General features: G+C 62.4%; 1 protein-coding gene across 4 annotated transcripts; it reads right to left on the minus strand.

Moving 5' to 3' along the window:
• ACOX3 (acyl-CoA oxidase 3, pristanoyl) lies at positions 1-26,960 on the minus strand. 4 transcript variants are annotated; one of them, XM_053922985.1, is made up of 18 exons: positions 26,812-26,960; positions 26,238-26,395; positions 25,645-25,878; positions 24,594-24,668; positions 24,041-24,130; positions 23,342-23,485; positions 22,774-22,862; positions 18,275-18,371; positions 16,493-16,588; positions 15,852-15,974; positions 14,431-14,551; positions 12,429-12,551; positions 11,882-11,995; positions 8,144-8,259; positions 5,723-5,897; positions 4,675-4,742; positions 3,056-3,142; positions 1-652 (listed from the first exon to the last, which is right to left on the minus strand). In XM_053922985.1, exons 2-18 carry the CDS (start codon positions 26,379-26,381, stop codon positions 536-538), a joined length of 2,013 nt encoding a protein of 670 aa, XP_053778960.1. In that variant the 5' UTR covers positions 26,382-26,395; positions 26,812-26,960; the 3' UTR covers positions 1-535. The 4 variants fall into 4 exon arrangements, 3 of the variants coding, with proteins under 3 accessions (XP_053778960.1, XP_053778959.1, XP_053778961.1); XM_053922984.1 differs by having other exon boundaries at positions 16,493-16,675; XR_008426710.1 differs by lacking the exon at positions 4,675-4,742 and having other exon boundaries at positions 595-652; positions 16,493-16,675.
• Between the last annotated feature and the right edge of the window lie 402 nt (positions 26,961-27,362).

Below are 27,362 nucleotides of genomic sequence, written 5' to 3' on the forward strand. Positions count from 1 at the left end.
TTCAAATCATCATAAATTCTTTGTCTTTAGAAACATTTCCTCGATGGAAACTTCCAGTTCTATCCAAGAAAGTAATAAACCTGATTTTCTTTTCTGTAAAAATCTGAAACAATGCCACTCAGGTGGCCCACAGCGCCCAACAGGACAGCTCTGGGAGAACGGATGCCGTGGTGAAGTCACACAGGTAGAGTCAGACGGCCGCACCAGCACTGGGCAAGGCCAGAATCGCTCAGCACCCCCCGCGACTGCTGGCCAGAAGCCCCGAGTCCCATCCGTGTGCGGAAACAGAAAGCGCCAGGTTCTGGCTGTCGAGCACGGACGCTCCCTCCGGAAGGCAGCTTCGAGCAGCCTTTCTGCGCACACAGCGGAGCACCCTGAACCCCGGGGCTGCCTGGCCGCCAGCCGGTTAGGTGGCGTGCGTGCAGAGATGAGCTCCTGACAGGAAAGCTGGCAGCTGCGAGGATCTGCGGAACTGGAATTTGAGGTTCGTGTCCTCACTGGCTTCACCAGACTGAGCGGAATGTGGGCCGGGCGGCTACAGCTGCGACCTCAGCCTCCCCAGGACAGGCTTGCGGGTGAACTCCGGCCACCACGAGGCCCGCTCCAGCACGTCGCTCCCCTGAAGGACGGCGGCCCAGAGGTTTTTGCAGAGCTGCGGAAGATAGCACAGCCCAGTAACAGGCACGGCGCTTTCAACGGCCAAGGGCACACGGGCAGAGCCCCTTACGAGCTTTTGTTACAACACGGGGAATTCTCTCCTGCCACTTTCTATAAAATGTTAAGGTGACTGACATTTAACTGACATAAACCACTGACATAAACCTTCCCTTTTTTCCCAGTAGACAACAGGGACAATGCAATGATAAAGTACCGTAAAGTACGTTTAGGAAGAAAACACCCCACATGTCCTTTTCGGTGGAGACGCTGCGTCCTAGTCATGTGTGGCCGTGACAGGGTTCGGGGGGTGCTGAAGTCTGTCCCCTGGCACCCATGGCTGGCAAAACAGAAGTGCAGCCGAGCCGTTGGTCTGGCCTTGCTGGGTGCCCACCGTCCCCCCACCTGCACTGGCCACCGCCTCCAGGACTTGCGGTTCAGCCGTCATGAGTTCCAGGCAGCTGGCGGCGGCTAAGCCCCCCGGCTCCCAGTGCAGCGAGCGCCCAGGCCATGGGCCCGGGGGGCAGATGAGCCCCCACCATCCAGGGCAGAGGGAAGGGGCCTACTCAGTACCTGGCTGGTGCCAACCCATTTTACTTTGAAGAAGCCAGTCTCCCTGCACCTGCTGAACGTGCTTAGTGAAGCCCGCTGCTACTCGCGGCTCCCGGAGAGGCCCCGACTCGGGCTTCTCCCACGTGCTGGAGCCCGGAGCCACGAGCCACGGTTTCCAGTGAGGGGGGCGCTGTGTTTCAGTTACCGATGGCCCCCAACCACCTCCCACAGCTGGTTTGCTCTTTTCAAATGAGCGTCTCACACAGCAGCACCTGGTTAAACCAGCCGTCCTTAAAATGGGGAGAGAGGCACGCAGTACAAGCTGTCCTGTCGGGCGAGGCCCCCACCGTGGGGACGACCCTCCGCCGCCCACCTGTGTCTGCTCAGCGGCCAGGTGTAGGCCGCAGTGCTCAGCTGCTCCGGGCCCCCCTCCTGGGCAGACACTCCCGTGGGCTCAGAGCCCCTCAGAAGACACCATTCCTAGGCCCTTCCGGACAGGTCACTGCTGCCTCTTCCAAGCTGGTAGCCTGCTAAGCCCCCTTGCCCGAGGCCATCCCCTCTAGCCCAGCCTCCTCTGCAGCCCTGGCCACACCAGGGGACCAAGGGCCGCTCTCCGGCCTCTTCTCTGGACAGCTCTCCACCCAGACCCTGGCTCTGCTGTTCACTGGCTGGGCTTCCCCCCACCTCAGCATTGGCGTGGAACGTGCACCAATTCAAGGGGGACTCTTCTGTCCTTCCCACACAGCCCCCAGCACTCACATCTCAGCCCCAAGTGTGGCCTGGGGCATGCAGAGGTCAGGGCACCCACCCTGCCCCGGGCATGGCTGTCACGGCTGCTCAAGTGACCATTAAAGGACGTGTCAGGGCCCCTGGGGGCGGGCAGAGGGGCCTTCCCCCCAGTCACCCCCATGCAGCGCCTGGGCTGGCACAGGTGTCTCAGCAGAGAGGGCATGGCCTTGGGGGTCGGGATGGAGGGGGTCACTCCTGCCCCACCGCTGGCAGCTGCAAGGCCTCAGGTGTGTCCCCTGAGGGAAATTGGGGATGACCCCTGCAGGCAATGCCGTGATGGAAGGTGCCAAGTGGACCCACCAGCATTGGCATCTCCAGGTGGCAGAGAAAGTCAGTAGGGATATGAGGGCTCAGCAACGAGCACTTCGAGGGTCCCACAGCAAGGCAGAGGGGGTGCGAGCCTGAGGCACGTCCCTGGAGGCCAGAGAAGACCCCCTCAGAGAGGCAGCCTTTGCCTGGAACTGAATGAACGCAGGTGCTCCCAGAAGCAGTGGCGGGGGCGGGGGGGGGGGGGAGGGGAGGGCAGCAGGTGCAAAGGTCTGTGGGTGGAGGCCGGAGGGCAGAGGAGCACCGTGACCCTGGAGAGCCGGCGCACAGGCTGGGGCAGTTTCAGGTCCAGGGGACACTAGTAGAGGGCTTGGTCACAGGACTGGCCTGATGCCATCTGCTTAGTAAGAAATCACTCTTGAGGGCGGGCAAGAGAAGGGATCAAGGGGCCACACGGGGGCCACCAGGGAGTGTAGGCTCGAGGGCAGGGTGAGTGGCCGGCAGACAAGGGGCAGGAGCCAGCCTGGTGTGGCAGCCAGAAGACCAGGCTGGGAAGGGCCATGGGTGGGTGCGCAGGGAGTGGCAGGCCATGGGCCCGGGCTCTGCATCACAGCCACAGCACCCCCACTTCTCAGAGGAAGGCTCTGGGGGTGGAGGCCACCCCGACATCTCCTGCCACCCCCTCCACTGCTGCCTCAGGAGGTGACTTCCCTGAAGGCCACCCCTCAGGCTCTGCAATAACCAACCAACCTCGAGAGGCCCCGCTGGGCAATGGGGTGGGGGGAGCCTTTACCTCGCCGTCGGCTCTGCCTATCGGGGAGTCCAGGATGAAGTCAGGAGGTGCAATCACGTCCACCAGGGCCACTGCATCATCTTTCAGCTGTCGGAAAACAAAGCCCACACGCTTAGCAATGCCCCACATCTCCACGGCGACCACAGAGCCGCAGAGCCCTGGAGTTCATTGCTCCACCCACTAGCAACGGGAACCCTGGCCCGAGGCTGGATGCCCAGGGCAGTGTCCCCGCACGGCCTGGCTCTCGGGCCCTCGGCGCGCCTGAGTGGTTTCACCACATTGCTACCCACTCGAGACTCCCACCGTTTGCTCTTGTCAACAAGGTGGGGGCTGCCGGTAGAGTGGCACCCCGCACGCAGCGCGGTAGCTGGCCAGGGCCTGGCGCTGACTCACGCGCAGGGGCTGTTCCGGCGCAGGACAGCGAGCCCAGAGAGTCACGCAGACGGCGCCTGCGGGCACCCGGAGGGGTCCTGGTGGCATGCCCCCACCCACGGCTGTGTGTTACCCTTCCCATCCGCTGGGCAAGTGAGTCTTCAGTACAGAATCTATGAAGACTCCCAAGAACTTTCTTGAAATGCAGAAACTTTTTTTTCTTACAATATTCGTGAAACGCCATGGCTAAGCTGAGCGGAGCGCTGGGACAGGGGCGACTTCAGTGATGGGGACGGAGAGCAAGCGGTCAGCACAGAGCAACAGAACCCACAACAAACAGGGCCAGCACATCCCACGGCCCAGACGCTCACTTGTCCCACCGTCCACCCTCTCCCCCACCCCTGCCAGTCGCCGATGAACCTGGGCCGGCCTGGGGCGAGCTGTGCCATTGTACCTGCGACCACATGCTGGCCTCTGCCAGGGCAGGTGTGGCATGCTGCAGAGCCTGGGGATGGCTGCTGTGACCCAGAACAGCAGCTCACCGCCCTGGCCACAAGGGAAGATGCCGCTGTCACTGGCTCGACGGGGGGAGGGCAAGGTGGCTGCTCGAGCAGCATCCTCACCAAGAGCGGGGACACAGCGCTGGTTCTTACACCGGCCAAGGGGTCCCCGAGCTCACCAACCCCGAGAGAACTGATGGGGGACCTGAGACGCAGGGCCCCACCCTGGGCTGGCATGGCGAGGACTCGGCTCCGCCAGCTGCGCAGCCCACGTGGCGGCCACAGCACGGGTGGCTCGCTCGCTTAAAAGTCACTAAAATGAGAGAAAATCAAGCTCCGCGGCCTCCTGGCTACACGGCTGCTGCCAGCACCCCCGTCAGTGGTGGCCGGCGGCCTAGAATGTGCCCATCCCTGTGGAACATGCTACTGGACACGGGGCCACTAGGATGCTGTGGGGGCTGGGCCACTAGAGTTCTCAGGGGGACAAAGGTGAAAAAAGTAAGTTAAAAGTGAAGAACCGTGGAATGAAGCTCCCGCAGAGGCTGAGCGACTTGGAATGCTCGGGGGAAGAGTGGCCGGCGAGTTGTGAATGGGCACTGGAGACGGACGGGCACGGACTCCGGGGCGTCCCCAGGGCTGCCCTGGTCCTGAGGTCTCTGGCCCCGGCGTGTCTCCATGGGCCTTGTCTGCTGTGCTAACGGCGTGTGCACAGGACAGCCGTGGCGCGGCTCGGGGAGGACGGCCCACCTGCGCACACAGCTCCAGGACGGCGCTCTCCAGCAGCTTGCCGGCTCGCTCCCCAGAACAGTAGCCGCCTGCAAGCACAGTGTCGGTCACCCCAGGCTCTGTCACCCCAAGTCCGAACCCTCCCACGGGTACCAATCACCCCGAAGCCGCTCTTCAAATCAGCCGCCCACGCCCAACTGAGCTGCGACCCCACGGCAGGAACACGGGGCTCTGCTGAGCGAACAAGGAGGCCACGGTTGGGGGTTGGAGCCACGGGAGGCAGGTGATCTGCATGGCCCAAGGCAGAGGGGCTCAGGGGAGGCCAGTGGGCTGGGTTCCTTCCGGAGGAGGCGTGGGTAGTGTTGGGACATCCAGATGGGTGTGAGGGGAGCAAGGGGCTGGGGGTAGGAGGGGCCACTGGGAGCCAGCAGCAGACAGCAAGTGCACCCACCTCAGCCACCCCACCCCACCTCCCGGAGACCGCATGAGCTGCAGGAGCTGCTCTGCTCTGACTTTTGCTATAAAAACCTGGGTGTGGTCACTTGAGCCGGCATTTCTCAGAAAGCAGAGTGCTCTGCCCTACACCCTCAGCCTCTGTGGGGCCACAGCGAGGGCTCTTGGCGAGGGGGCGAGGGGGAGGGGCAAAGCCGCCCTGTTCACCAGCCCAGGCACACACACAGGACGAGAGCAGGTACGCAGGCTATAGGCACCATTAACGTACTGGGGGCGGTCAGAGAGAAATGTCTGAAATGACTCTGCAGGGGGACGATAACAGGAAAGAGCTGAGAAACTCAGGCCCACCCCATTCCTACTGGACTCCCCAGGCATCACCTCCTCCAGGAAGCCCTCCCGGTCCCCATGTATTCATGGGGCGCCTTCCCTGCCACCTGGGCTCCAATCTGAGCCTTGTGGGCGCCATCCTGATGCTGCTCTGCCCTCTTGCCCCCTCACTATGGCACCTGGGCCCTCGTCTGCCACAGCCCCCGGCGCAGGACAAGTCATGCCATGCCAGGGACACTAGCCTCTGGGGCCAGGTGGGGGTGGCAGGTGCCCGCGGCAGGGGCCTCACCTCGGTAGAGCAGGGCCGTGTGCTGGCTCAGGGACCACAGGCCGTAGAGGGCGCTGAGCCGCCGGAGTGGGGCCCGGAGCGAGGGCGGCACGCTGGGCTGGTGAGTGTGCTCATGGAACCTGCGCACCACGGTGAGCTCCAGGAACACCAGGGCCAAGGAGCGGCAGCAGTAGACCTGGGGACACACAATGGGGACACACAGTGGGGACACATGATGGGGCCACCGCCCCGCCAGTGAACGGCTGCTGGGGACTTCCGGATGTGCCAGCTACGCTGGCACTTCACAGCAGCCCCCTTGGAGCTGGTATATAGAGGGAGCATGCACCCACAGTGAGGGCCCCACCCACGTCTAAAGTGGGGGGAACCCGGTCCCCTGCCAGCTCCCCCCACTCGTGAAGCCCCGCCCACAAAGGCATCCAGCCTCAGGAAGACAGGTGATGACCTCGCAGGACCCAGGTGTTCATTTCTGCTGCACCCTGACTTCCGAGGGGATTTTCCCAAGGGAGGGACACCTGAAGCAATAAATTCCGAATGTCCAAGTTCAGGGGTCAGCTGCACAGTGCGGGGAAAAGGGCCCAGATCCGTGGGTTCGGGGTCCCTTTCGGGGTCCCTGAAGTGCCCTCAGGTGAGCGGGGGACCTGGGGCACTTCTCTTGGCCCGGGTCTCCTTGCCCACCAGAGACGATAGTGTCACGTGGATGCAGGGTGGGCCGGCGCTGGGCAGGAGTGGTGAGGCTGGAATTCAAGGTGGGGACATCCCACTGCCCCCTTTTCCTGTTTCTCACTTTGAACATGTGACCCAGCCAAAAATGCTATGGACGCACTCTCTGTAAAGAGCCTGGGCGCGTCTGGCTCGCCTGCTGCTAGACGGTCCATCGACCTGCACAGCCCTGGCCAGGGCCCACGGTCAGACACCGTGGCTACGCCCTCGGGGCGGGCACAGGCCGTCTCCCCGCAGGGGACACTCTGTGGCTTCCACGGTGAGCGTGCACGCCCGTCCACGGTCTGCCCTGTTCACAGTGCCCGGTGGGCGTCTGTGCAGTCAGGGATGACCGTTCTGATCTTTCACAGCTCCCGAGTCTCTGGTCTTCCTCCCGAAGGCTCGCCCCATGCAGAGGTCACACAAACACCGTGGGTGGCGTTCCCTCTGTGGGCCGCTCCTGCTCGGCCACCGAGTAGGAAGGGACTCCATCTCAGGATCCTCAACACCCCGCCCAGGGCTCCCAGCGGCCTGGGCCACCAGAAACGACCCAGTGCACACTCTTAGAATGCTCCACGGTCACATCAGGTGTGCAGTCCTCACCTCCCCTTCCAGGCCTCACATCCCCACCCACAACCCTGGCTGCTCCGTGGGGCAGCACCTCCCCTTGTGCGGGCTGGTTGGCTCCGCAGCCTCTGCAGGCCCCTCTGTCCTCTGCCACGTGCCCCACTGGAACGCTGCCACAACGTTCCCTAACGCAGGTCTAAAGGCGGCCGCAGCTCAAAGGCAGAGTCTGGGTTCTGTCACCAGGATGAGTGTGCCAGGTGCCGCACAACCTCCCAGGCCCTCTCCGGGATACGGTGTGGGGGACGCCCTGCACCTTCCATCTGCGTGGTGTTCTGGTTTGGAACCCAGGGTCTTCGTTTCAAGAAAGACGAGCTGACAGAGAAAGGAATGACGTGGGACAAGCTAACCCACAGCCATCGGTGTCCAAGTGACGAAGCCCATGGTGACCCTGGCCCATGCCAGGAGGACCGTCTCTTGCCTCTTGTCTCGGCCCCCATGGCACTGACCTGGAGCATCACGGAGCCTGGCCACCGCTGAGCTCACTCCTTCTAAGCCACAGGTTCGACCTCAGTTTAGCTGCCCTTGGCCAGGCCCTTCTAGTCAAGACCCCGTCCTGACATCCCATCTCTTCCCCCACCCAAGGCAGGTGTGCCCAGCAGGTCCCTACAGATGCCACCAGCTCTTCAGCAGCCCAAGGATGAGGCTGTCCTTCACTGCGCAGGGGGAGGGGCCAGGAGTAGACAGCAGGGCCTCACTAAGTGACACCAAGGAGAGAGAATGACACCATCAGTGCAGACATGTGGGGCGCATGGGTCACAGAGGACCAGACCCGGTGCCACGGGCCAGGTGGGCTGGGGCCGAGGCGGGCATGCCTGCCCCTCTGTGTGTCTAAGGTTCCTGCAGCCAAGGGCCCACCCCCATAACTCCAGCTCAGGCCAGTGGGCGGGGTTCTGCTGGGCACTTTAAATATGGTGCCCATAATCTCTTCCACAGCAGGGGCAGGGGTGCTGCTGTCCCCACAGCAAACCAAGGCACAGAGGTCAGGCAATGGTCCGAGGTCACAGGGGTGGGAAGGCTGGGGCCACCTCTGTCCAGACGGGCAGTGCAGTAATTAGGGACAAATAACACAGAGCAATTCTGAAAAGAAAGGCACACCTGAGAGTTGTTTCTTGCTTCAAAGTCGCTGCTTCCTGATTTCTTTTCCTGGTTTAGTTTTTGGTGACTCTCTCGGAGCAGGTAACAAACCAACCACTCATACGCTGCCAGAGGGACTGCAGGTGGGAAACAGAGGAGAAAGTGACAATAGAGAATCCTAAGGTGCAGAGCACTTGAGTAACAGAGAGAGCACCCAGCCGGTGCCGAGCACTGGAGTGACATGGAGCACCCGACGGGTGCCGAGCGCTGGAGTACTTGCTCGGGACAGATGGCACTGTGAGCAGCAGTGTGTGTGGACGGGTGTGTGAGGTGGGTCCAGTTTACAGACAGGGAAACTGAGGCACAGGGCGGGGCTGCACCAGGGCCCCACCAAGCACAGGCTGGGCGGGGCCGGGCACCAGTGAGGGTGTTTCCTGGCTCTGCTGAGAGGCCCCACACTGTTCTGGCAACCAGAGGCCGCGGGGTTGCGACACCACTTTCTGTGTGACCACCTCCCTTAGGACGGCGCGCTCTGGCTGGTGCTCACGAGCTGAGCGTGGACGGAAAGGGGTGCGTCCCCTCAGCTTTGCCGAGGACTGGCATGGACATCAGGAGAACTTCCCAGCAGGTGATGGCGAGAGAAAGGGGCCCCACCCCATCTGCATGGCAGCCCAGCCCTGGACCTTGGTGCTGCAGGGTGCAGCCCAAGGCCTCACCCCACGCGTGTTCCCCAAACCAGCCTTTGGGGGGAGCAAAGGGGGATGCATGGTGACAGGGTGCAGACAGGCAAGGACAGGCCGGAGGCAGACCCAGGGGAGAGACTGGGGGCGAGGAGAGACTGCTGGGGGGAGGCAGGCGGGGGTGGGGGCGGGATCCCCTGTGGGTCCTGCTCCCTGTCCCGTCTCAGCTAGGTTGGACAGTCAGCACGGCGCTGCCTACAAACTGGGTGTGTCCCAGAACCTGGGGACCCTCAGAGCACCTGCCCACTCACACTGCCACTGCCCCTTCCGGTGAGGCCCTGGAACAGCGAGGCCCCAGGCACTGGAGGGCAAGCGGGCGTGGGGGGGTCTGATGGGCCCCGGAGCTCCGAGCCTTTGCAGTTAAGGGGAGGCTCTCGAGATGAGGACCCCCGGACTGGAGCAGGCCCTGGAGCCCATGAGGGTGCCCTTCCACAGGTGACGGGGACACGGGCACAGGGAGGTAGTCAGGGGACTACGGAGGGACTGGACAGAGGCTGCCCAAGCCCGGGGACGCCAGCAGCTGCCAGGAGAGACAAGGAGGGCCCCGCCCCATGTGCTGAGGGCATACAGCCAGCCCCCACCTTGACTCTGGACTCGTTTTCCGCACCTGGTCTCCGGGGCTGGGTCCCGGCCGCCCAGGACACAGACACCCTGGGGCCCAGTGCACTCCCGAGCCTCCAGCGCTGCCTAAACGGTGCACACCGGACACCTGTGCTGACGTGACAGCGCCTGAGGGGCACACGCCTGCTCTGGGGTCTCACAGACCATGCCGAGTAGGCTGCCACCAGCAGCAGCCCCATTTCCATGGCTTATTGACCCAGCAGCCAGGCCGAGGGCCTCGCCACCACCAGGGCCAGAAACCGCCAGCACTGGTGCCATAACCAGGCCTGAGGGGCGGCACAGCACCCAGCTGTGGGCACACCGACGTGCCCACCGTGCCCGAGGTCAGTGGCCAGTGTGGAGTTTGTGGTGCGAATGTCAGGCGAGCTTGATCACAAGCTGCTGGAACAGGCGTTTCCTGGAACTCCACTTCCCGCTGTCAGTCTTCAGGGGCCAGTACAGCACGTGGCGTCGCCCCGCCCTGTCCGTGTGGAAGGGAGGGGCCCCGGCGAGCTCGGCACAGCACGAGAGTCCCTGCAGCTCTTTGGAAGTGAGGAGCCACCACTGAAGAAACCGGGTGGGGAGATGGCCCTGCCCACAGCGAGGCTCTTGCCTGGGGGCGCTTGTCACTGGCCGCAAATGGCCGCCTCAGGGACCCCCATGTCCACTCTGCACCCTTCAACTGCTCCTCACCATGCTGGCCCCACCCACGTGTGGCCACTTCCTCCCACGCATACTCTACCCCTACCCGCGCACCCCCCCCCCCCCGCCCCCCGGCCTGCTGTGCAGGGGCTCCTGAACACACCCACCGGGCAACTCAACTCAAAGTGTGGCACAATTCCCAGCATTACCACCAGGGGGCATCACCCTCATGGGCCACTCCCAGCCACGCCGTCCACCCTGGGCCCTGGCCCCTGCCATCCCCACCTGCTCCCTGTGCTTCAGTTTCCTGGCGGACCTCCCAAGTCAGGCTTGCCCTGAGCACACCTCCTAAAGCGGGGCCCTGACCCAGAGGCACCTCCAACAGCGCAGCTGGGACGCCTGGCCTCGGCTCCTTGGTGGACACGCAGGTCTGGGTGTCACCTGCTCCCCTGTCCGCGCCCACACGCCCGGCGCCACGCTGTGTGTCTGCTACCCAAACGCGCTCCTCTGACCCTCCGGGACCAGTGCGTGGGCCGGCTCCCTGAGGATGGCGGGTTCACTGCCAAGCTCACACTGCCCCAGGGAGCCCTCCGAAATGTGCCCCCCTACGGCAGCCCCCCACGGAGAGCCCCCCTCTGGCGTGGGGTAGTGCAGCAGGGGCCAGGTCCACAAGGGACACTGAGGCACAGAGAAGTACCCAGGCCACGCGTGTCTCACCGCGGGGCAGCACGGAGCTCCCAGCCCTGCAGCTCTTTGCCGTGTCCACAGAGGAGCTGGCTACGGAAGTGGGCCCTCGGGCCACAGGGCCATTGAGGAAGCCCGTCCTCTGTGCACACGTGTGTGCACAGACCACACGTGTGTACCTGGATGGAGCCCCTCCCCCTCCAAAGAACGGTTTCGTGTCCTGGAGGAAAAATCTCCAGCCCCACCAAACAGGCTTCGCTCGACACTGGAACAGTCCTGTGGCTCTGGTCCTTCCACGCTCGAGGGTCATAAATCTCTTACGCAATTGTTACCAAGATCCAGCTGAGTCGAAGGCCAGCCCGGAGATGTGGGGCTGGACGATCCGATGCCCCGGGGACCGAGGTGGGTGGGGGTGCGGGGGACACTGGCTGTGGGCTGTGCTCCCTTCTCTGTGCTCCAAGGAGAAGGCAGGCCGGGGTGTGGTGCCAAGCCACTTTCGCCAAGTAAACTTTAGCTGCATTTTTTTCCCTTCCAGAAAATGTTTTCACTTTGTTGGATCTTGCAAAAATTAGGGCACACAGAGGAAAAACAGATGACGCCGCCCTGGCGCTCTTCCTGAGACTGGTCCACAGAGATGGCCTCTGGCGTGGGGTGGTGCGGACGGGCACGAGCGGGCCTGGCGGACACACTGACAGGCCGGCGGCCCCTGTTCACTTTTCGTTTTACGAAGGGTGGTGGTTTTAGGTAGAACACTCAGGCTTCTCGTGCACCGCCCCCCGCCTTTTCTCCACGGCAGCACTTTAACTCGAGTCGTCACCGCGGACAACAAAAACCCTCACCAGCTAACTGCTCTCTACCCAGACCCACCTCGCTGTTCCCACCCCCCAGAAGGACACCTGTCCCTTGGGTCCCCCACCACTTGCCTGGTCTTTCCACTGAGACCTTGGCTGCAAGGCCACTTCCTCAGGAGCCTGTCCCGGCCAGCCCAGCACATGTGGGGCCGCAGCCTTGCAGACCAGGCCCGTGACATGCTTGTGTGTGGCTGTTCCCAAGCCAGGGAGATGCCGGATGAATGCAGAGGGGGCGTGGTTACCTGCGGAGTCTAGGCAGTCCTGGAGGCTGGCAACCTCAAACCTCTGGTGGAGGATGGAGGGATAGGCTTCCAGAAAGTTCACACTCTTCAGCGGGCTCTCGAAGCAAGTGCCACCTAGGAGCACACCAGTCACTCTGGGGAAAGCCAGGGGACTCTAAGCACTGGGCGGGTCCGGGGAACGGGGGGTAGGGGAGGAGAGGGGACCATACCCTCACCCTCCCACTCCCTCAGCAATGACTGGGGAAATCGGTCGGTCACTATGTAATAACACCTCCCTTCCCACAATCAGTGTCCACCTTGAGAGCTGGGCTAACCCTGGGGGTCTGAGAACCCATGCCCTGTGTGAGCTCAGGGGCCGCCCAGAGTTCAGTGGAGTCTTGCCTGGGTCCTGTCACCAGCAGGCCCAGCAGGGGGTTCTCACCTGGGTCCCCGCGTGCCAGCAGGCCCAGCAGGGGGTTCTCACCTGGGCCCCCACGTGCCAGCAGGCCCAGCAGGGGGTTCTCACCTGGGTCCCCGCGTGCCAGCAGGCCCAGCAGGGGGTTCTCACCTGGGCCCCCGCGTGCCAGCAGGCCGAGCATGTAGTTGCTGGTCTGCTGTAGCAGAACGTTGTTGTCCCCTTCATACGTGCAGTTGGGGTCGTTGTCATCTCTGAGGTCACCCAGACGGTTCACTGCAACGAAGCCACAAAGTTTCATCATTACAGGAGCCCAAGGAGGATGACCGTCACTACCTGCAAACGTCAGTCCTGGGCCCAGTGTGGCCGGAGACAGAGTGCTTCCCACCCTGCTCCACCTCCCACCTGCCCTCCTGCCGAGCTGGGGGCCCCTCACCACAAGGCTCTCCCGGGACCACCCAGGGAGGGTGTCAGCAGGGACACGGCAGGTGTGTCCCCAAGACACTCCACGCAGCTGGTCAGCAGGGAGCGCTCAGAAGCGCGTGGTCTCAGCACCCCGACCTGGCGAGGTCACCTGGAAGACCTGCCTGCAGCGTGGGCATCGGGGACAGACGCTCCGGGGAGCTGGCTACCCCCTTCTGTAACTGAACCAGGCCTTTCCTTTGCACAGGAAAGGCCGCCGTCTGGGGAACCTCTCACTTCCCTCTGCCCTCTCTTCTGCCCGTTAAGTCCCGCAGTTCCTTTGCGGGTTGTATAAGGTGCGCCTTCCAGACCTCCCTCTGGTGGGGGTGCTCTCGAGCGGGAGGCTGGGAGGGAGGGGCTGGCAGGGAAGGGGCACTCGAGGGCCTCCGGCTCACACTGCGACACCCTGGTGGGTTTCCTGGCTCCCTGCGCCCTGCCAGAGTTAGACCGCCAAGCGCGAGGCGCTGGGAGTGCCGTTACAGAAACAACACAAGGCTGACACTGAGCCCAGGTAAAGGGCCTGGCGCTCCTCCCTGAGGGGGGCCCCCTGGTGTGGGCCTGGCGGTTGTACACTGTACACGTAGGGACAGTGGACCGGGGGCTCTGCTGTCTGCAGGGCGGCAGGATTCAGTCTCCTCATTCCAGACTACTTACAGCGTCTCCGTGAGCTTTAACGACAAACGAATGAGAGAGAGCCCTCGGTGGAGGACAAAGCTCGGAGCCGTGGTTACCCACACGTCAGCAAGTGACGGGGGAGGCAGAGCGTGGGGGAGCCGAGGGCTGCCCTGCCGGCCACCCTGCTCAAGAAGTAGCCAGGACGGACCCTCCCTGGAAGGAGGCGACTGTCCACAGGCCATCGCCGAGACACTCGAACTCGGCAAGGGCCGGCCATGCTCCTGGGCGCAGAGCCTGCCGGGGAGGGTTCTGCCAGCTCTGGCATTTGGCGTGTGCATGGCCTTCTGAGAGTAGCCAATGTTTTACCTATCGGTTACTGAAGGTCAGGACTCAGGACGTCTAGGAGGTAAGCTGCGAATAGTAACGACAACGCCAATAATAACTCAAGTAACAGCAGCAAATAAAAGCAGCAGAGCACGTCCCACGTGCCCAGCACTGTGCTCGGGGCTCCCTGTGCATTCACTGCCCTCCTCACTGCGAGGACCCGTGTGGGCCGCTGTCCCCTGCATCGTACAGGTAAGAACACCAAGGCTCGGCGGGGCCAGGGGGCAGAGCCAGCTGCCCCAAAACAGCCAATGCCTCTAAAACTGAAGCTCTTTTTCCTATCGAGAATGTATCAAAACAAAACTTGGTGCCAGTAAACTGCCGAGTCATTAGCCAGTAAGTTACAACTCAAGTGAAGGGCTACTCTCTCTCCGCCCTGGCTTTCGTGGCCCCTCGGATCCTCCACGCTCAGCTCTGTCCCGATCGATCCCCATGTTTCCAGGGACACCAGGCATGGGAAGGGGGCCTGGCCGGGGCAGGGGGCGGCAGACGTGTTGCGGGAAGGGCCAGGCCGAAACTACTGACCCTACAGACGCAGTGTGAGCAAGCGGACATGGCTTCGTCCCAGTGAAATTTTGTCCCTGAGAACCGGTGGCAGCTGCTGTGCCCGCCGGCATTCATTTGCTGACCCCTGCTCTGGGGTCAAGTGGCGGGGTAAGGATAGAAAACCGTCACACACGTCTCCAAAACCTACTGGCCAGGTAGCCGTGTCCTCCGCAGGCCTCCCGGCATTCCTGAATCCCCCGCTGGGCGGTCCACGAGGCCAGGGGCTTCCCGGCGGACGCCAAGGCGTGGATCTCGCGTCCGAGCTCTGCCTGGGGACAGGAAAGCCGAGGAGAAAGGTGAAAAGAGGCCCCGGGTGCAGAGGGAGAGGCCAGTCCCACACCCACAGCAAAGGCACACGTGCCCTGAAGTCTGACCCCACACAGCCGGCGACTCCAGGAGAAAGCAAGGGGTCCAACTAAGAACGGGCCCGCTGCGGCCCACGCAGGCCACTCCACAGACGCGAGGGTGCAGGGGCCATGCTCTGCCCAGCAGACGGGTCCCAGGGGGGAAGGCGGGTGGCAGAAGCTACCTGCGGAGACTTGATGACTCACTCATAGGGGGTGTACAAACGTGACGCGGGGACACGCTGGTGAAAAGCGGGGGTCAGTCAGACACACCGCCTACACCCCGCTCCCCAGAGGAGGGGGGCCGGGCCTGATGTGGCCGAGGCGGTGGCCCTCTGTCAGCTCTGCAGGGGACCCCAGCCAGCGCCCTGGGCCTTCCACGTCCTATAAAGATCCTTTGCTTCTACGGGGTGTTTAATAAAAACAATTCGGAGAAAGAGAGGCACATAGCCCTGCTAAGTAAGTGTTTTCCACTTCAAACACAGGCAACGTCGAGGTCCCGCGGAGCTGGGTTAAACCAGTTTCAGAAGGAATAAAGTGTGATTACACTTTATAACATTATTAACAGTTCCTGTGTCAGCTGGCAGGAGCTGCGGTGACTCATGCTAAGGGAAAAACACGCTTAACCCCTGCCTTCTGGGGGGGGGGGGGGCCTTGCAGACCTGGGCTTGGCCTGGCCGCGCCCCCTGCTGGCCAACTGGCACCATCACGGCCTGGGAACAGCAGGTTTGTGCAGGGCATCCCGGCAAGGTCTCTCTGGGTGTTGCCCAGATCGCGGCATTCCTGATCCGTCTGCACACACGCTGTTTGTGGTTCACCTTTTACACCTGCCCGGGAGGCAGTGGGGTGGCCACGGAGTCACTTCGTACCATCTGTGCCGGAATTGGGGAGGCTGATCTGGGCGGGTGAGCACACCCATGTCCGGCCCAGGCCCCGGGGCTGCCAGCTCCAGGCGCGTCAGCTGGATTCGGACCCGGCGGGGCTGTCTGCGAGAGGGCCAGAGCCATGAAATCTGCTGCGGGGCTGGTCACGGGGCTGCAAAACCGCCGTGCTCTTCGAGGACCACAGCAGCGGCGCTCGGCCCTCGGGGAATGGAGGTGTGTGCGCACACCGCCGCGCAGGCAGACGCCGCTCCAGGGGTGGACACGCGGCCGGCACGCGTGGGAGCCTTTGCCCGTTGGTTTAAATAGCCACAGACATTCGGAGACAATGGGCGTGTCCTCACCTGCCTGGCACTGCGGTCGTCCCCCAGGAGGCCTTGCTGCAGCTGCATCAGGTCCAGGAAAAGCGACTTGGAGAAATGGTCCAGGGCGTAGGCGGCGGCCAGGTACGGCAGCAGGCGCCATTGCTGAAGTGAACAGGACACCCGCATAAATACTCCACCAAGCTCGCGGGGGGGCCCACCGCTGCATGTGGGCCTCAGCACTGGGAGGGGACGCACGCAGGGCACGAACCTGGGTCAGGTGCGACGGGACATCACCGCCCACAGCCCCACTTAGCGTGGGAGGTCCTCCCAGGGCATCCCTGACACTTGGCCAGTCCCTCTCCCATCCCTGCCAACCCCACTCAAGGCACGGCTACGGGCAGCCCGCACGCCCGGCTCTCGCTGCTGCTTCCCCAAAGTGAAGACTGGCAGTGAGAGCCAGTCCACCTGGGAACTAGGAAAACCAGCTGCTGTGCTGCCTGGGGATGCTTGCTGCTTCCTGAGCTGAGAAGGGAAATGGGGAAATGGGGAAACGGGAAGCGGAGGGTCATGGAGAGCAGTGAGCAGGTTCGCTCAGCTCCCAGGAGCCAGAGGGCAGCTGCCTGGGGGGAAGCGAGCCTGTGTGCGCATTGGGAAAATGGAATCCCGCCAGGGAGCCTGACCTGTAGCTGGTACTCGAGGACGGGAATCTCCTCCCCATCGGTGGGTCCAAACTGGCGCCGGGTGGCAGAGAAGCGAAGGGCTATGCACACAGCCAGCTTCAGGGTAGTGACGGACATGCTCACGATGGAGACCCGGCCAGCAGACAAGCTGCCCAGGGACGCTCCAAAGCGCTGCCTGTCATCCTTCAGGGAAAGCAGTGAGGAGTATCAGGGGACCTCCACTGCCACCGAGGCCATGTCAGGGGGAGAGGGACGAAGATGGGGCACTTGTCCACCATTTCAGCACAGGCCCTGCCCCCAGGGGCCCCGACACAGACCTCCAGGTACAGGAGGGCCTGGCGGCAGGGGTACAGGTGCTGTGAGTGAGCCATCGTGAGACAGGTGGGTGGCACTGGGGGACACTGAGCTCTACAAGGGGGCCCCAGGCAGAGGGAGGGCTGCCCACCAGGGTCCGGGCCACTGGTGCCAACCTGCCTGAGGCCAGATGCACCTGTGGGTGGGGGCGCCCCAGATGGACAGCCCACTGCGAGTTCATATGACGTCTCCCTTTGACCCCTGCCCCCCTGGATCCCTCTCCCCAAATGACACCGTTTTAAGGGGTGTGACACTCACCCGTGTCCTGTCTGTTCTTTTGAAGCAGATAATTGCCTTGTGGGCACCCGGTTTTAACCCTCGCCTACAAGCTCGGAGCACTAGCGGCGTGTCCCTAAGTGGCCGTGGGCACGCCTCGCCCAGACCCTCCCCGCAGATCCAGTCGCCCGCCCTCCCCTGGGCTCACTTCCTTCTTATTGGGCTTTTCTTTCAAAACTGTGGCACCTGCGGTGTTTGTGTGGCAACCTATGTGAACTCGGCCAGCTGGCAAACACTGAGTTCTCGCACACAGAGGATGGCCCAGTTGGATTTGAAAATGTGCATTGAAACGGTGCTTCCCCAAGTTCTTGCCCTCAGTGTCCAGCTGTGGAGTCTCGCCCCCTCAACCCCGCTGGGGGTTCCAGGACTCTTGGAAGTGCTTACGTCTGTCCGTCTGCCCCCCCACATCAGTCGGGTGCAGGTACGCACCCCCAACTGCTCCCCTTCATGGATCCCTTTAGCCGGTCGCCCTCTTTTCCCGAGTTTAGACATTCACTGTCCCTGGTTCCCCAAACTTTCTCTTCTCTACTTCCTGCCGTCCCCTCCGGCTGCCTCTGGCTTTCCCAGCCTCCAACACATTCCCCACTCCATCCCCCACTCGGTTTCGATGGATTATCTCTCTGAGAACATGCAACCGATTAACCTCTAACCTCCAGCTGGCTGTCTCTGTTCTCGGACTCCCCGCCTCACGTTGCCATTTCTCATTTCTCTCATCTCTGGCATCCGGGGCCAGAGCGAGGCCTGCAGTCTGCACGGGGTCCCAGAGGGGTGGGTGCTGCGCCGCACTATCTGTGCCCTGTGTCCGTAGAGGGCCCGAGGCCACACTGCTGTGTGTCTGCCACTCCATGTGCTTGGGGGCACTGGACTACTCTGTCACCCTCATCTGTGGACCAACCAACCTTTCACCTTTGGGGGGCTCCCTAACTAACCCTGAGGGCTGGTGGGTGTGGTGCAGGAGGAGAGCAGAAGCCGGCAGGCAGCTGTCAGCAAGCGTCAGTGGGCACACTGGGGGCCACAATGGGGACCCTGGAAGCGTGGCTGACCCAAGCACCCACTTCCTTGGTGCTAGCGCCGGAACCCAGACCTAGTGAGGCCTGCCACCAGCAGCCCATCTGCAGGCTCAGGGGGCTTCCCCACCTGGAGACACCTTACCTTAAAGCGGGTGACGTAGGTGCCCTCAGGGGTGACGTCTCCGGTCCGGTTCAGGAGGTTCTGGCGGGGAATCCTGACCTTGTGGAACATGGCAAACCTGTGGGGACACGCAGGTTCTTGGGTCAAACAGCGCCCGCCCGGCTCCCCGCCGCCCCTCCTGACAGCACATCAAAGGACGTGAAGGACAGCTGGCAAGGTGACAGAAGCCCCAAAGGCAGAGGAGACAGGTGAGAGAACACCAGGAGACAAGAAGTTTCAACACACTTTTCTGTCCTAAACAGCAGGTTAAAAGACCGGTGGGGCAGTGTGTGGCAGGTCCCCGTCTGAAACAGAACGGCTGTACTGTTTCGGGCGGAGCAGAACACTCATGCGCTGGCGTTTACGGGGCCTGGTCTTGGGGTCACTGAGTGAGCCCCTGCAACAGAGCCCACTGCGCAGGGGCCAAGGCCACTCCCCAGGGAGACAGGCCGCCCAGCGGGCTCCTGCAGCAGCAGCTGTTCAACAGAGAAGGGGCTGTGCTCTTGAAGACGGGAGTCTCCGCTCTCCCCCTCGAGGCTCCGCCAGAACCCACACCAGGAGGCCAAGTCAGCAGAGCGCGCTCTGAACCCTGGCCGGACCCGAGCGGTCGGCCTCCTGGGCAGTGAATAGCTGTCAGGCCAGGAGGTGCGGCCCCACAAGTCTAGGGACACGGCAGGCCAGTCACTGCCGTTCCCTGAGCGCTGCAGAGAAACCTGCCCCACCCCGACGACACCCAGAGTGCCCGCTGTCCCCCGGCTGGCACAAGGAGCACCTCCCTCACAGGGACTGTCCCTTCAACCCACGGATGGAACTCTGAGCGCCAGCAGCCCCTCCCCTGCATCTGCTCTGCCAGACCCCTCCTCACCTCCACCCCACCGAGGGCCCCGGCGGGAGCGCAGTGTCCCCTTGGGTCTCTGCAGACCCTGGCCCCCCGGCCTGTCCTGTGCACAGGGACCTTGCCAAACTGCCCACCAGGATGTCCTGCCCTGCAGGAGACCTTCGAGCCTACAACCCGGGACTCCAACCCCCACAAAACAAGCTGTGGGCCCTCGGAGGGCCCCAGCCCACTGCCGCCCCACAGTAGGCCGCGTCTGCGTGAGACCGAGACCGGCCAGGCGCCCTCCTGCAGGCCTGCGGTGGGCCGGTAGGCTCCACACCACTGGGCTGCTCCCGTTCCGTGGGGGCAGCCCACCGTCCTTGGTCCTTGCTGAGCCACCACTTCCTGTTGGAAGTTTCTAGGGTCTTAATGGGGACACGGTGCCTGGAACCTGCCGGACTTATGAAGTGTCATGGGATGAACCAACCAATTGGGGCGGAGACACAAGATCTGGGTCTGGGGACGGCCCCGGGGGCGAGATGCACTGCTCCTTCCAGCACCCCCAGGGAAGAGCTGAGACCCGGGCTGGCACAGGGTGGGCTGCAGGAGCCCCCGCCCCAATTCCTCAGGAAGCGACAAGGGACTGCAGGTGGGGAACTCCGGGGGCTGCCAGGTGCCTGCTGGGGTCCAGGCGAGGGGCCCACCTCTGCAGGCCGCCAACCACCCCCAAGGGAGACATGAAGGTCCTCGGCAGACCCAGCCGACACATCGGGGCCCTGTCTGGGGGCGAGCCGTGGCATCAGGGCCTTTGTGGGGTACTCTGACTGGCTGCGTGGAGGCTGCTGGGAGGCCCCCCGGGTCACAGAACACCCAGACGCGGTGCCAGCTTCCACGGCGCTTCCAGTACGACTGTGTACATGTCAAGTGCCCCAGGTTAGGGGAGGAAACCTGTCCCCTTTCTAGCCACACAGCGACGGGACGAGACTGGATGTGCCCACACGTGCAAAAGTACTCGTGCGAGCACTCGTGTGAGCGTTCTGAAGGCAGCTTCACACCTTCCCTTTGCACACTGGACACCACGGACTCTGTCCTCGAGGCAGTCAGCGGGGGCCAGCCCGGGGGCCCCAGCCCCGTGTCCCCGGGGCACAGGGGATGTGGGTGTGACATGGGGGATGTGACATGGGGGATGTGACATGGGGGTGGCACGAGGAGGGTGTCTGTGCTGGGAGCTCAAGGGGTGGCAGTCCTGCTCCCAGGCACTGACACCTCCCCTCCCCTGGGAGCCAGCACACCCAGCCCCTGGGGACCCCCTCCGGCCACTTTCTGGAGGGAGTCCCCAGGCCTAGGCCCCGCCTCCCCTCAGAGCCCTGGGCACAAGCGTCCGCAGCCTCCGCAGGGTCACGGGCCAGAGTCTCACTTGAGAGCGACTTTCTTTCACTTTTAGAGCCACTGGCCTAAGTGTGTCCACAAAACTCACGCTTGCCTCTGATTTCTACAGTCAGCCCACACCCTCGGAACCACGCCCTCGGGATTGTTGTGAAATGACAGAATCTCCCGTGTACTTTCAAGACAAGTGACCTCAGACAAAAGGAAAAGAGAAAAACCTACTCGGCTGTAACACTGATGGTAGAGAAGAAGACAGCAGGCCCCACCCCCCACCAGGTCCCTGTCCTTACAGCAAAGGCGCCCTCTGCTGGGCGTGGCGCCCACAGGAGGGAGGAGGGAGTGAGCCAGGGACCCTGGAGTCACTGAACCTTCAAAGGTTCAGGGACCTGGCCCAGCCACTTCCACTGTCTCATCAGCCTGACACTGAACAGCTCCATGGGCTTGATGTCACTGTGGTTTGGTGGCCCTGCCCTCAAAGCCCCCGGGGTGGTCACTGTGTGGCCCTCAGCGGGGCCAGTCTCAGGTGTGATGCAGCGTGCTCCCTGAGGGCGCCCTGGGGCACCCACCGCCTCCGGAGAGATGGTCCTCAGTCTCTAGAAATATAGGTCTACTGGCGGAAACCAAGAGCAGGGTTTTCCAGTGAACGGGGACGCGTCCCACGGGATGCGACCGCCCGTTCCTGTGCAGCTGGAGGGGAAGGCGCCGCCAGAGGAGCCTGAGGCCACCACTGACCCAGCCTTACTTGTACTCGCAGACCCTCCCAACAACAGGGGTCCTGGCACACGGGAGCTGAGGAAGGGTTCTGCTTCTCAAAGTCCAGGACAAGGCGGTGCTGCCACCCCCACTTCCTGCACGGTCCCCCTGACGCCTCCTGCCCACGACCAGAGCGACCTCCTCAGTCACACCGAGCTGCACCACCACCTGGCTGAGAGCTGAGAGCGAAGGCCCACAGCCCTGGCCGTGCCAGGCCGCCCCCACAAAGCGGCGGTCTAAGGGAACCACCGGCCAACCAGGCTCCAACATCAACCGACAGGCTCTTTGCACGGGCCGGCCGGAGAGGCGCGGGAGGCCAAGTGAGCACGAACCAGACGCATTCTGTGCTTGCTCTTCAAACTAGCTAGTGAAGTCAGGGGCTCCCAGCCCTCTTGGCACAACCTGGGGGTCCAAGCAGAGACCCGAGACGCACCCCTGCGCCCAGCACCCCTACCCCATGGGAAGGATAGGGGAAAGGAGGTTCCTCCGTGCTCAGCATCCGTGGGAACCGCCCAGTCTGGCTTCTCTCTCCGGAGCTGGCCTGCCTCCTGCTTTATGCTCAAAATGACCGTGGTTGGGACAATGAGTGGGGCCAAACCACCTACAGCAGGCTTCCTCTACCCTCTGCTCAGCTCCCGAGCAGCAGGTGAACGAACACTCTCAACACGCTTGGCCGAGGGACACCCCGGCTTTACTCCCCGTCAGTCACAGACCAGCTCACAGGCCCAGAGGGGCAAGCCCCTCAGCCAGGCTTTCGGGGAGACAGTGTGCAGCGCCCACACGCCCGTGGGGAAAGCTGGCACACAGCAGCCAGCCAGAAACATCACCACGTGCGTGCAGGGCCAACAGGGGTGTGGTACGGGGACTGCCACTATGCCCACGTCACCCATGAGGAAACAGGCCAAGGAAGAGCTTGAGGTGGGCCCAAGATTTGAACCCAGATTCTTCTAGTCCCAAAGTTCATCCTGGGTGCTAACATCAGCTCAGGAAGGTGTCCAGGCCCTCAGGACAGGCTCTCCCACACGTGTATCACCTGCTGGGCCTCTCACCCTCCCCAACCCCGGAGTCTACACCGCCCCGCCCCCGCCATCAGTATGGGCGCCTGCTGGATGCTGCACCTCCAGGAGGTTGCTGACGGGGACCTCATGGCGGGGTTGGGGGCTTGGGGGAGCGGCAGCAGTGATACAGGCCCCGGTTAACTCCCCGCCAAGCCACAGCTGTCTGGCCAGGGCCCAAGGACAAGCTCACATGTTCATACTCAGGCCCCTCATACCTCCTGGCGTTGGGCAGACGCAGGAGGTGGCCCTTTATGCCATGGCTCTCAGGTGTGGAGAGGACTGTGGCCCCTCCATGTGTCTCCAGCCCCACAGGAGGCCCCACAGGAGCGTAGGAAGGCGTGGGGACAGCACCAGGCACCCCTGTGAGGTCACAGGAGCGAGGGGCTGTGTGGCCTTGGGCCTGGGATGAAGCTGAGCCTGAGCCCATGGCCCGAGGTCTGAGCGAGCCCGCGAAGGGGGGCGCTTACCCATTGTCCAGGCCGTTCTGCCCAAGCTTCCTCCCCATGTCGCCCACCATCACCCCGGGCATGGGGAGGAGGGTCTTTGGGTCCCGGATCTGCACAGAGCACAGCACACGGAGACCTTGCTGAGCACACAGAGGTCCAGACAGATTTGTTCAAACCCCGAGGGCCATCAGCCCCAGGTGCCGCCCCCTGGGGCAGTACCCTTCCTGTTTGTGACCCAGGAGTGGGCTCCTTCTCTGCCCCCCAGCCGGACTCCACGTCAGAGCCCCAGGAATAGCCCCAGACCTGGCCGGGCGGTCCAGACCTGTGCTGAATGTCTGAGACGATGCCCATGTGGCTGCTAGGATGGAGAGTCCTCCCTCCGCCCAGTGACCCTGGGCCCAGGGCTCAGGGCTTCCCAACAGTGGCACCCAATACCAGGGCGGACAGTCCTTTCCTGGGTCGGTGGGGCTGCCCTGGGTGCCGTGGGGTGTTTAGCTGTATCCCTGTCTACTCACTAGATGCCGGAAGTACCCCCCACCCCTGGGGGATGGCCATGCCTCCGCACACGGTCCCCAGGGACACAGCCCACCTGCACGACAAAGGAGTGTAGGCCATGGCACTGGCCCCCCGGCGTGTACAGCTGCGCGAACACCACCGCGTGGGTTGCGGTCTTGCCCATGTTGCCGACCCAAAATTTGGCAGCTTCAAAATCGGGGGAATGGAGGACGAATTCCTGCACAAGGAGAGAAGCTCTGATCAGCAGCTCACACCCATGGAAGCCTCCTTTTCCTCTGGTGGGCTCTCTGCTCCAACCCCTCAGGTGAGGGGGGAAGCCCCCTTTTCCTCTGGTGGGCTCTGTGCTCCAACCTGTCAGGTGAGGGTGGGGACCGACTGAGGGTTTCCCTCCCAGAGGCATCATAGCCCTGCCTGTACCCGGAGCGTGTTCCTGGGCCGTGGGACTGGAAAAGAACCTTCCCATGGAAACAGTGCCCAGTGTGTCAGACAATAACAATATACGCAAAACCTCGGGGTGGGGAGCCAAGCCCCACGTCGTGCATGTTCTCGGTGAGACCTTCCCGCCCACCTTCCTCACAGCCGCGGGACCGCTTGCTGACCGCCAATCCACGCGGTTTCCAGGCGGGGCAGGTGCAGATCGCTACAGATCTCGTGCGCCCCGTGCAGGCTCACGTGTGTGCTGACACATCTCGGGTCTGATGACTTTTTCACTGGCGACCGCATGTGGTTTGTGGGCTCAAAGCCCAGGCAGCACAGGGACAGGGACACCTACCTCGGTGGCGGGGTCGTAGTGAGCGGTCGTGCGGATGGCCTTGGTGTTACTCCCGTGACTGACTTCGGTGAGAGCCAGGCAGCCGAAGATCTAACGTGGAAGCAAACTCGGAGTCGGGCAGCAGAGGCCCTTTCCGCGGTCCTGGAAGGCCCCCACCCCTGCCTTTCCTTTGAGGTCCAAGCGCCCTTTAGCCACACCCCAAAGCCCCGTTTCCTATCTAACCGACTAGTGGTCTCGCAGCGTCCGCCCAGCTGTGCGGGACACCACACTGCCCACGGCCCCGCTAGGCTGGCCCGGCGGCCAGAGCGGCTCCTGGGCAGTAGAAGGGAACGGGCGCTTTTGCTTTGATGAGGAAAAGCCACATCTAGTCAGTGCTGGGACTCGGCAGTCCCTTGTCTGTTAAAGCGTGGTGTGAACTACCTGGGGGCAGCGTGCGAACACTGTTCCATACGGTGAGACCCCTGGGCTCCCCACCTGCAGCTGCCCTTCCCACAAACCTCAAGAGGACAGTGAGAGATTGCAGGCTCACGGCCTGCCACCGACTGAAACTCACCTCCATGCTGAAGACCTTTGGGATATATTTGAAATGTCTTTCCAAACCAGAGTTGTAAATCGCTGACGTGAAGACCTGAAAAACGTAATGTCATCCCATAAATGGGTGGAAGTTAATAGGGCTGCCGTGCTGCGATGTCACTAGTGACAGCCTGAGAACCCCGCCAACCCCTCCGCGGACCCCCACGGCCACACAGGGCCAGACACCCTGAGAGGCTAGACACAGGCACGAGAGGCTGCCGGGGCTGGGAGGCCTGGGTCCCCTCCCAAGTAGTTTAAGCAAATCCAGCAGAATCACCCAGCACACCCTGAGGCTCTGTGAGGAACTAGGGACAGGACGGGCGGGAAGGGGGGCACATGAGGGCCAGGGGCCCACTTTCCGTCAGACAAGTGGGCAGACCATGTGCTTTGCCATAGGTTTTTGTTTTCAGGGTTTGGGGTTTTTTTGGGGGGGGTCAGAGGAGTAAAGCAAAAAAGTCCCAAAGCTCCTCCTTACAGGGCTGACTTCCGTAGCACTGTTTTCTCAAGGACCAGTGTGCGCAGGTTCACATACATAGGTGAAAACGTTGGACTTCTCACTAAAACCCCCAAGACCTACCTACACATGAAAATCTCTGCTCGTTTCCTACGTTATTCTTATTTTTTAGAGATTTTATTTATTTATTTTTAGAGAGAGGAGAAAGGAAGAAGAGGGAGAGAAACATCAGTGTGTGGTTGCCTCTCGCACACCCCTAACTGGGGACCTGGCCTGCAACCCAGGCATGTGCCCTGACCGGGAATTGAACCCACGACCTTTTCAGTTCACAGGCCAGTGCCCAATCCACTGAGCCACACCTGCCAGGGCTCCTACGTTGTTATTATTAGAAATCTCTTTAAACAAGCATTTCCCCAAACACACAAATCCCCAGAAAACGTTAAAAGCAAGTAAACACGAACCACCCCCAAACCACGGAGGCAAGGGTCTAAATCCCACAGGCTGTGTGTATTTTCTGCACACAAGTTCCTGCAGCAGCGATGGCAGCCTGGACTGTCCTCTCCTGACTCCTACTCACAAACGCGTGCAGGATGACCTTGGTGGCCAGGGACCAGTCGTACATGCCCAGACAGTTCACCAGTGCCAGGAGTTTGAGTGCGCTCTGCAGCAGGTCACTGGGGAGGAGGAAGTCGTACTCGAAGAGCCGCTTGCAGCGCCGGAAGGTCAGCTCACGGTACTGCTCCAGGGAGAGATCGCGCCCCCTGGGATGGGCGAAGAGGGGGTCGTTCTCCAACGCGGAGAAGATGGTTTTCTGGAAATGCAGGAAACAGGAGAATGGCAGTTTGGAGGCAAAGGATGGACTCTCACCACGCCCTTACTTATCCACATTTTCTCGAGGCTGCTGGCTACATGGCACACACAGTCCAACCCAGAAACACTGGGAAGGAGATGACAGTACTTCCCGGCTGAGGCTTAGGAAGCTCCACCAGGCTGGGCACCTGGATGATTCCCTGAGGCTCCACCATCCCGGGGTGCAAAGAGGGGCCCGGCCTGCGCTGCGCCCAGGAACAGCCGCACCTTACAGAGGTGGGCCCGAGGCCCAGGGAAGCCGCATCTTTGCCAGTGAACTGAGGCGCCTACCAGACCCTCTGTGGGCCAGCACGGCCTCACCTTAAAGCGCAGAACGTCCTCGCCTTCCAAGAACAGCGCCATCTCCTTCCAGCTGAAGGACGCGCGTACGCGGTAGGCGTGCAGGGGCCCCTTGGGGAAATCGGGGAGCAGAGCGTCCTTGCTTCCTTCTGGAGTGGGTGCCATCGCTTAACGTCAACCTGGGTAAAATATACAGCCTGAGTCGGGGTGCTCCAGTCATTCTGTTCACACCATCCACGACCAACTGTGTTAAGTGTCATGTGTTACAAAAGAAAAACTAACTCGAAGGGGGCAGCAAAAGAGAATGACCACATTTGGAGCTAACGTTCATTTTCCCCAAACCAAAAGGGAGGGGAGAGCTCCTTGTTTTCACTTCAGAACAAAGGTGACAAGGAGACCCACGGATGAAAGCAAAGGGCAGCGCCAAGGTAAACCAGCTGGTTGTGGTCTCCCTGGGTCAGCTCACGGTACTGCTCCAGGGAGAGATCGCGCCCCAGAACTGCGCGCTCATTTGGCAGAGGGTGCCCCCGGGCCTTTGCACGTGCCGCCTTCCCCTCGCCCCCGGGCAGACATGGGCTGGACCTTCGGATCTCACCAGTCACTCCTGGTCGCCGGGTCAGCACCGCTCGGCGCACACAGCAGACGCTCAATAGGCGTCCTTGGGGCGCTGTGGCCCTGCTAGCGAGAGCCGACCGCGCTCAGCTGCGGACGTCCGCCCCGCCCCTCGGCCACCGTTCGACCCTGACGTCATCGCTCCGCGCCGCCCGCCCTCGTCGCCCAGGAGTCGCAGAATGCGTTCCGAGCGTACTGTCCGCTGGAAGGCCGCGAGAGTGCGCGGGGCGGAGAACCTAGCCGGACGCTCCCGGTCGCGCTTCCCCTGCGCAGAATCCCTGGGACGTTTGTCTAACTTGTGAATTCCAGAGCTACGGAATCAGAACCCCTCGGCTGGGCATTCTCAAATTAGTACGCACGCCCAAGTGCTCGCAACGTCAGAGAACCATGGAGGGTGCTCCCCAGGCCGTGAGAGCGTCCCCAGTGGAACCGAGCCCCGCTGCCCACAGCAGTAACCAACTCGATAGCCCATCTTTCCCTAGTGCTTCCTTCTTCCTCTGTCACACTTCCCACCTCATTCCCGAGTTTGGGGTC

This window comes from Desmodus rotundus, chromosome 4 (assembly GCF_022682495.2).
Source record: "Desmodus rotundus isolate HL8 chromosome 4, HLdesRot8A.1, whole genome shotgun sequence".
NCBI lineage: Eukaryota > Metazoa > Chordata > Mammalia > Chiroptera > Phyllostomidae > Desmodus > Desmodus rotundus.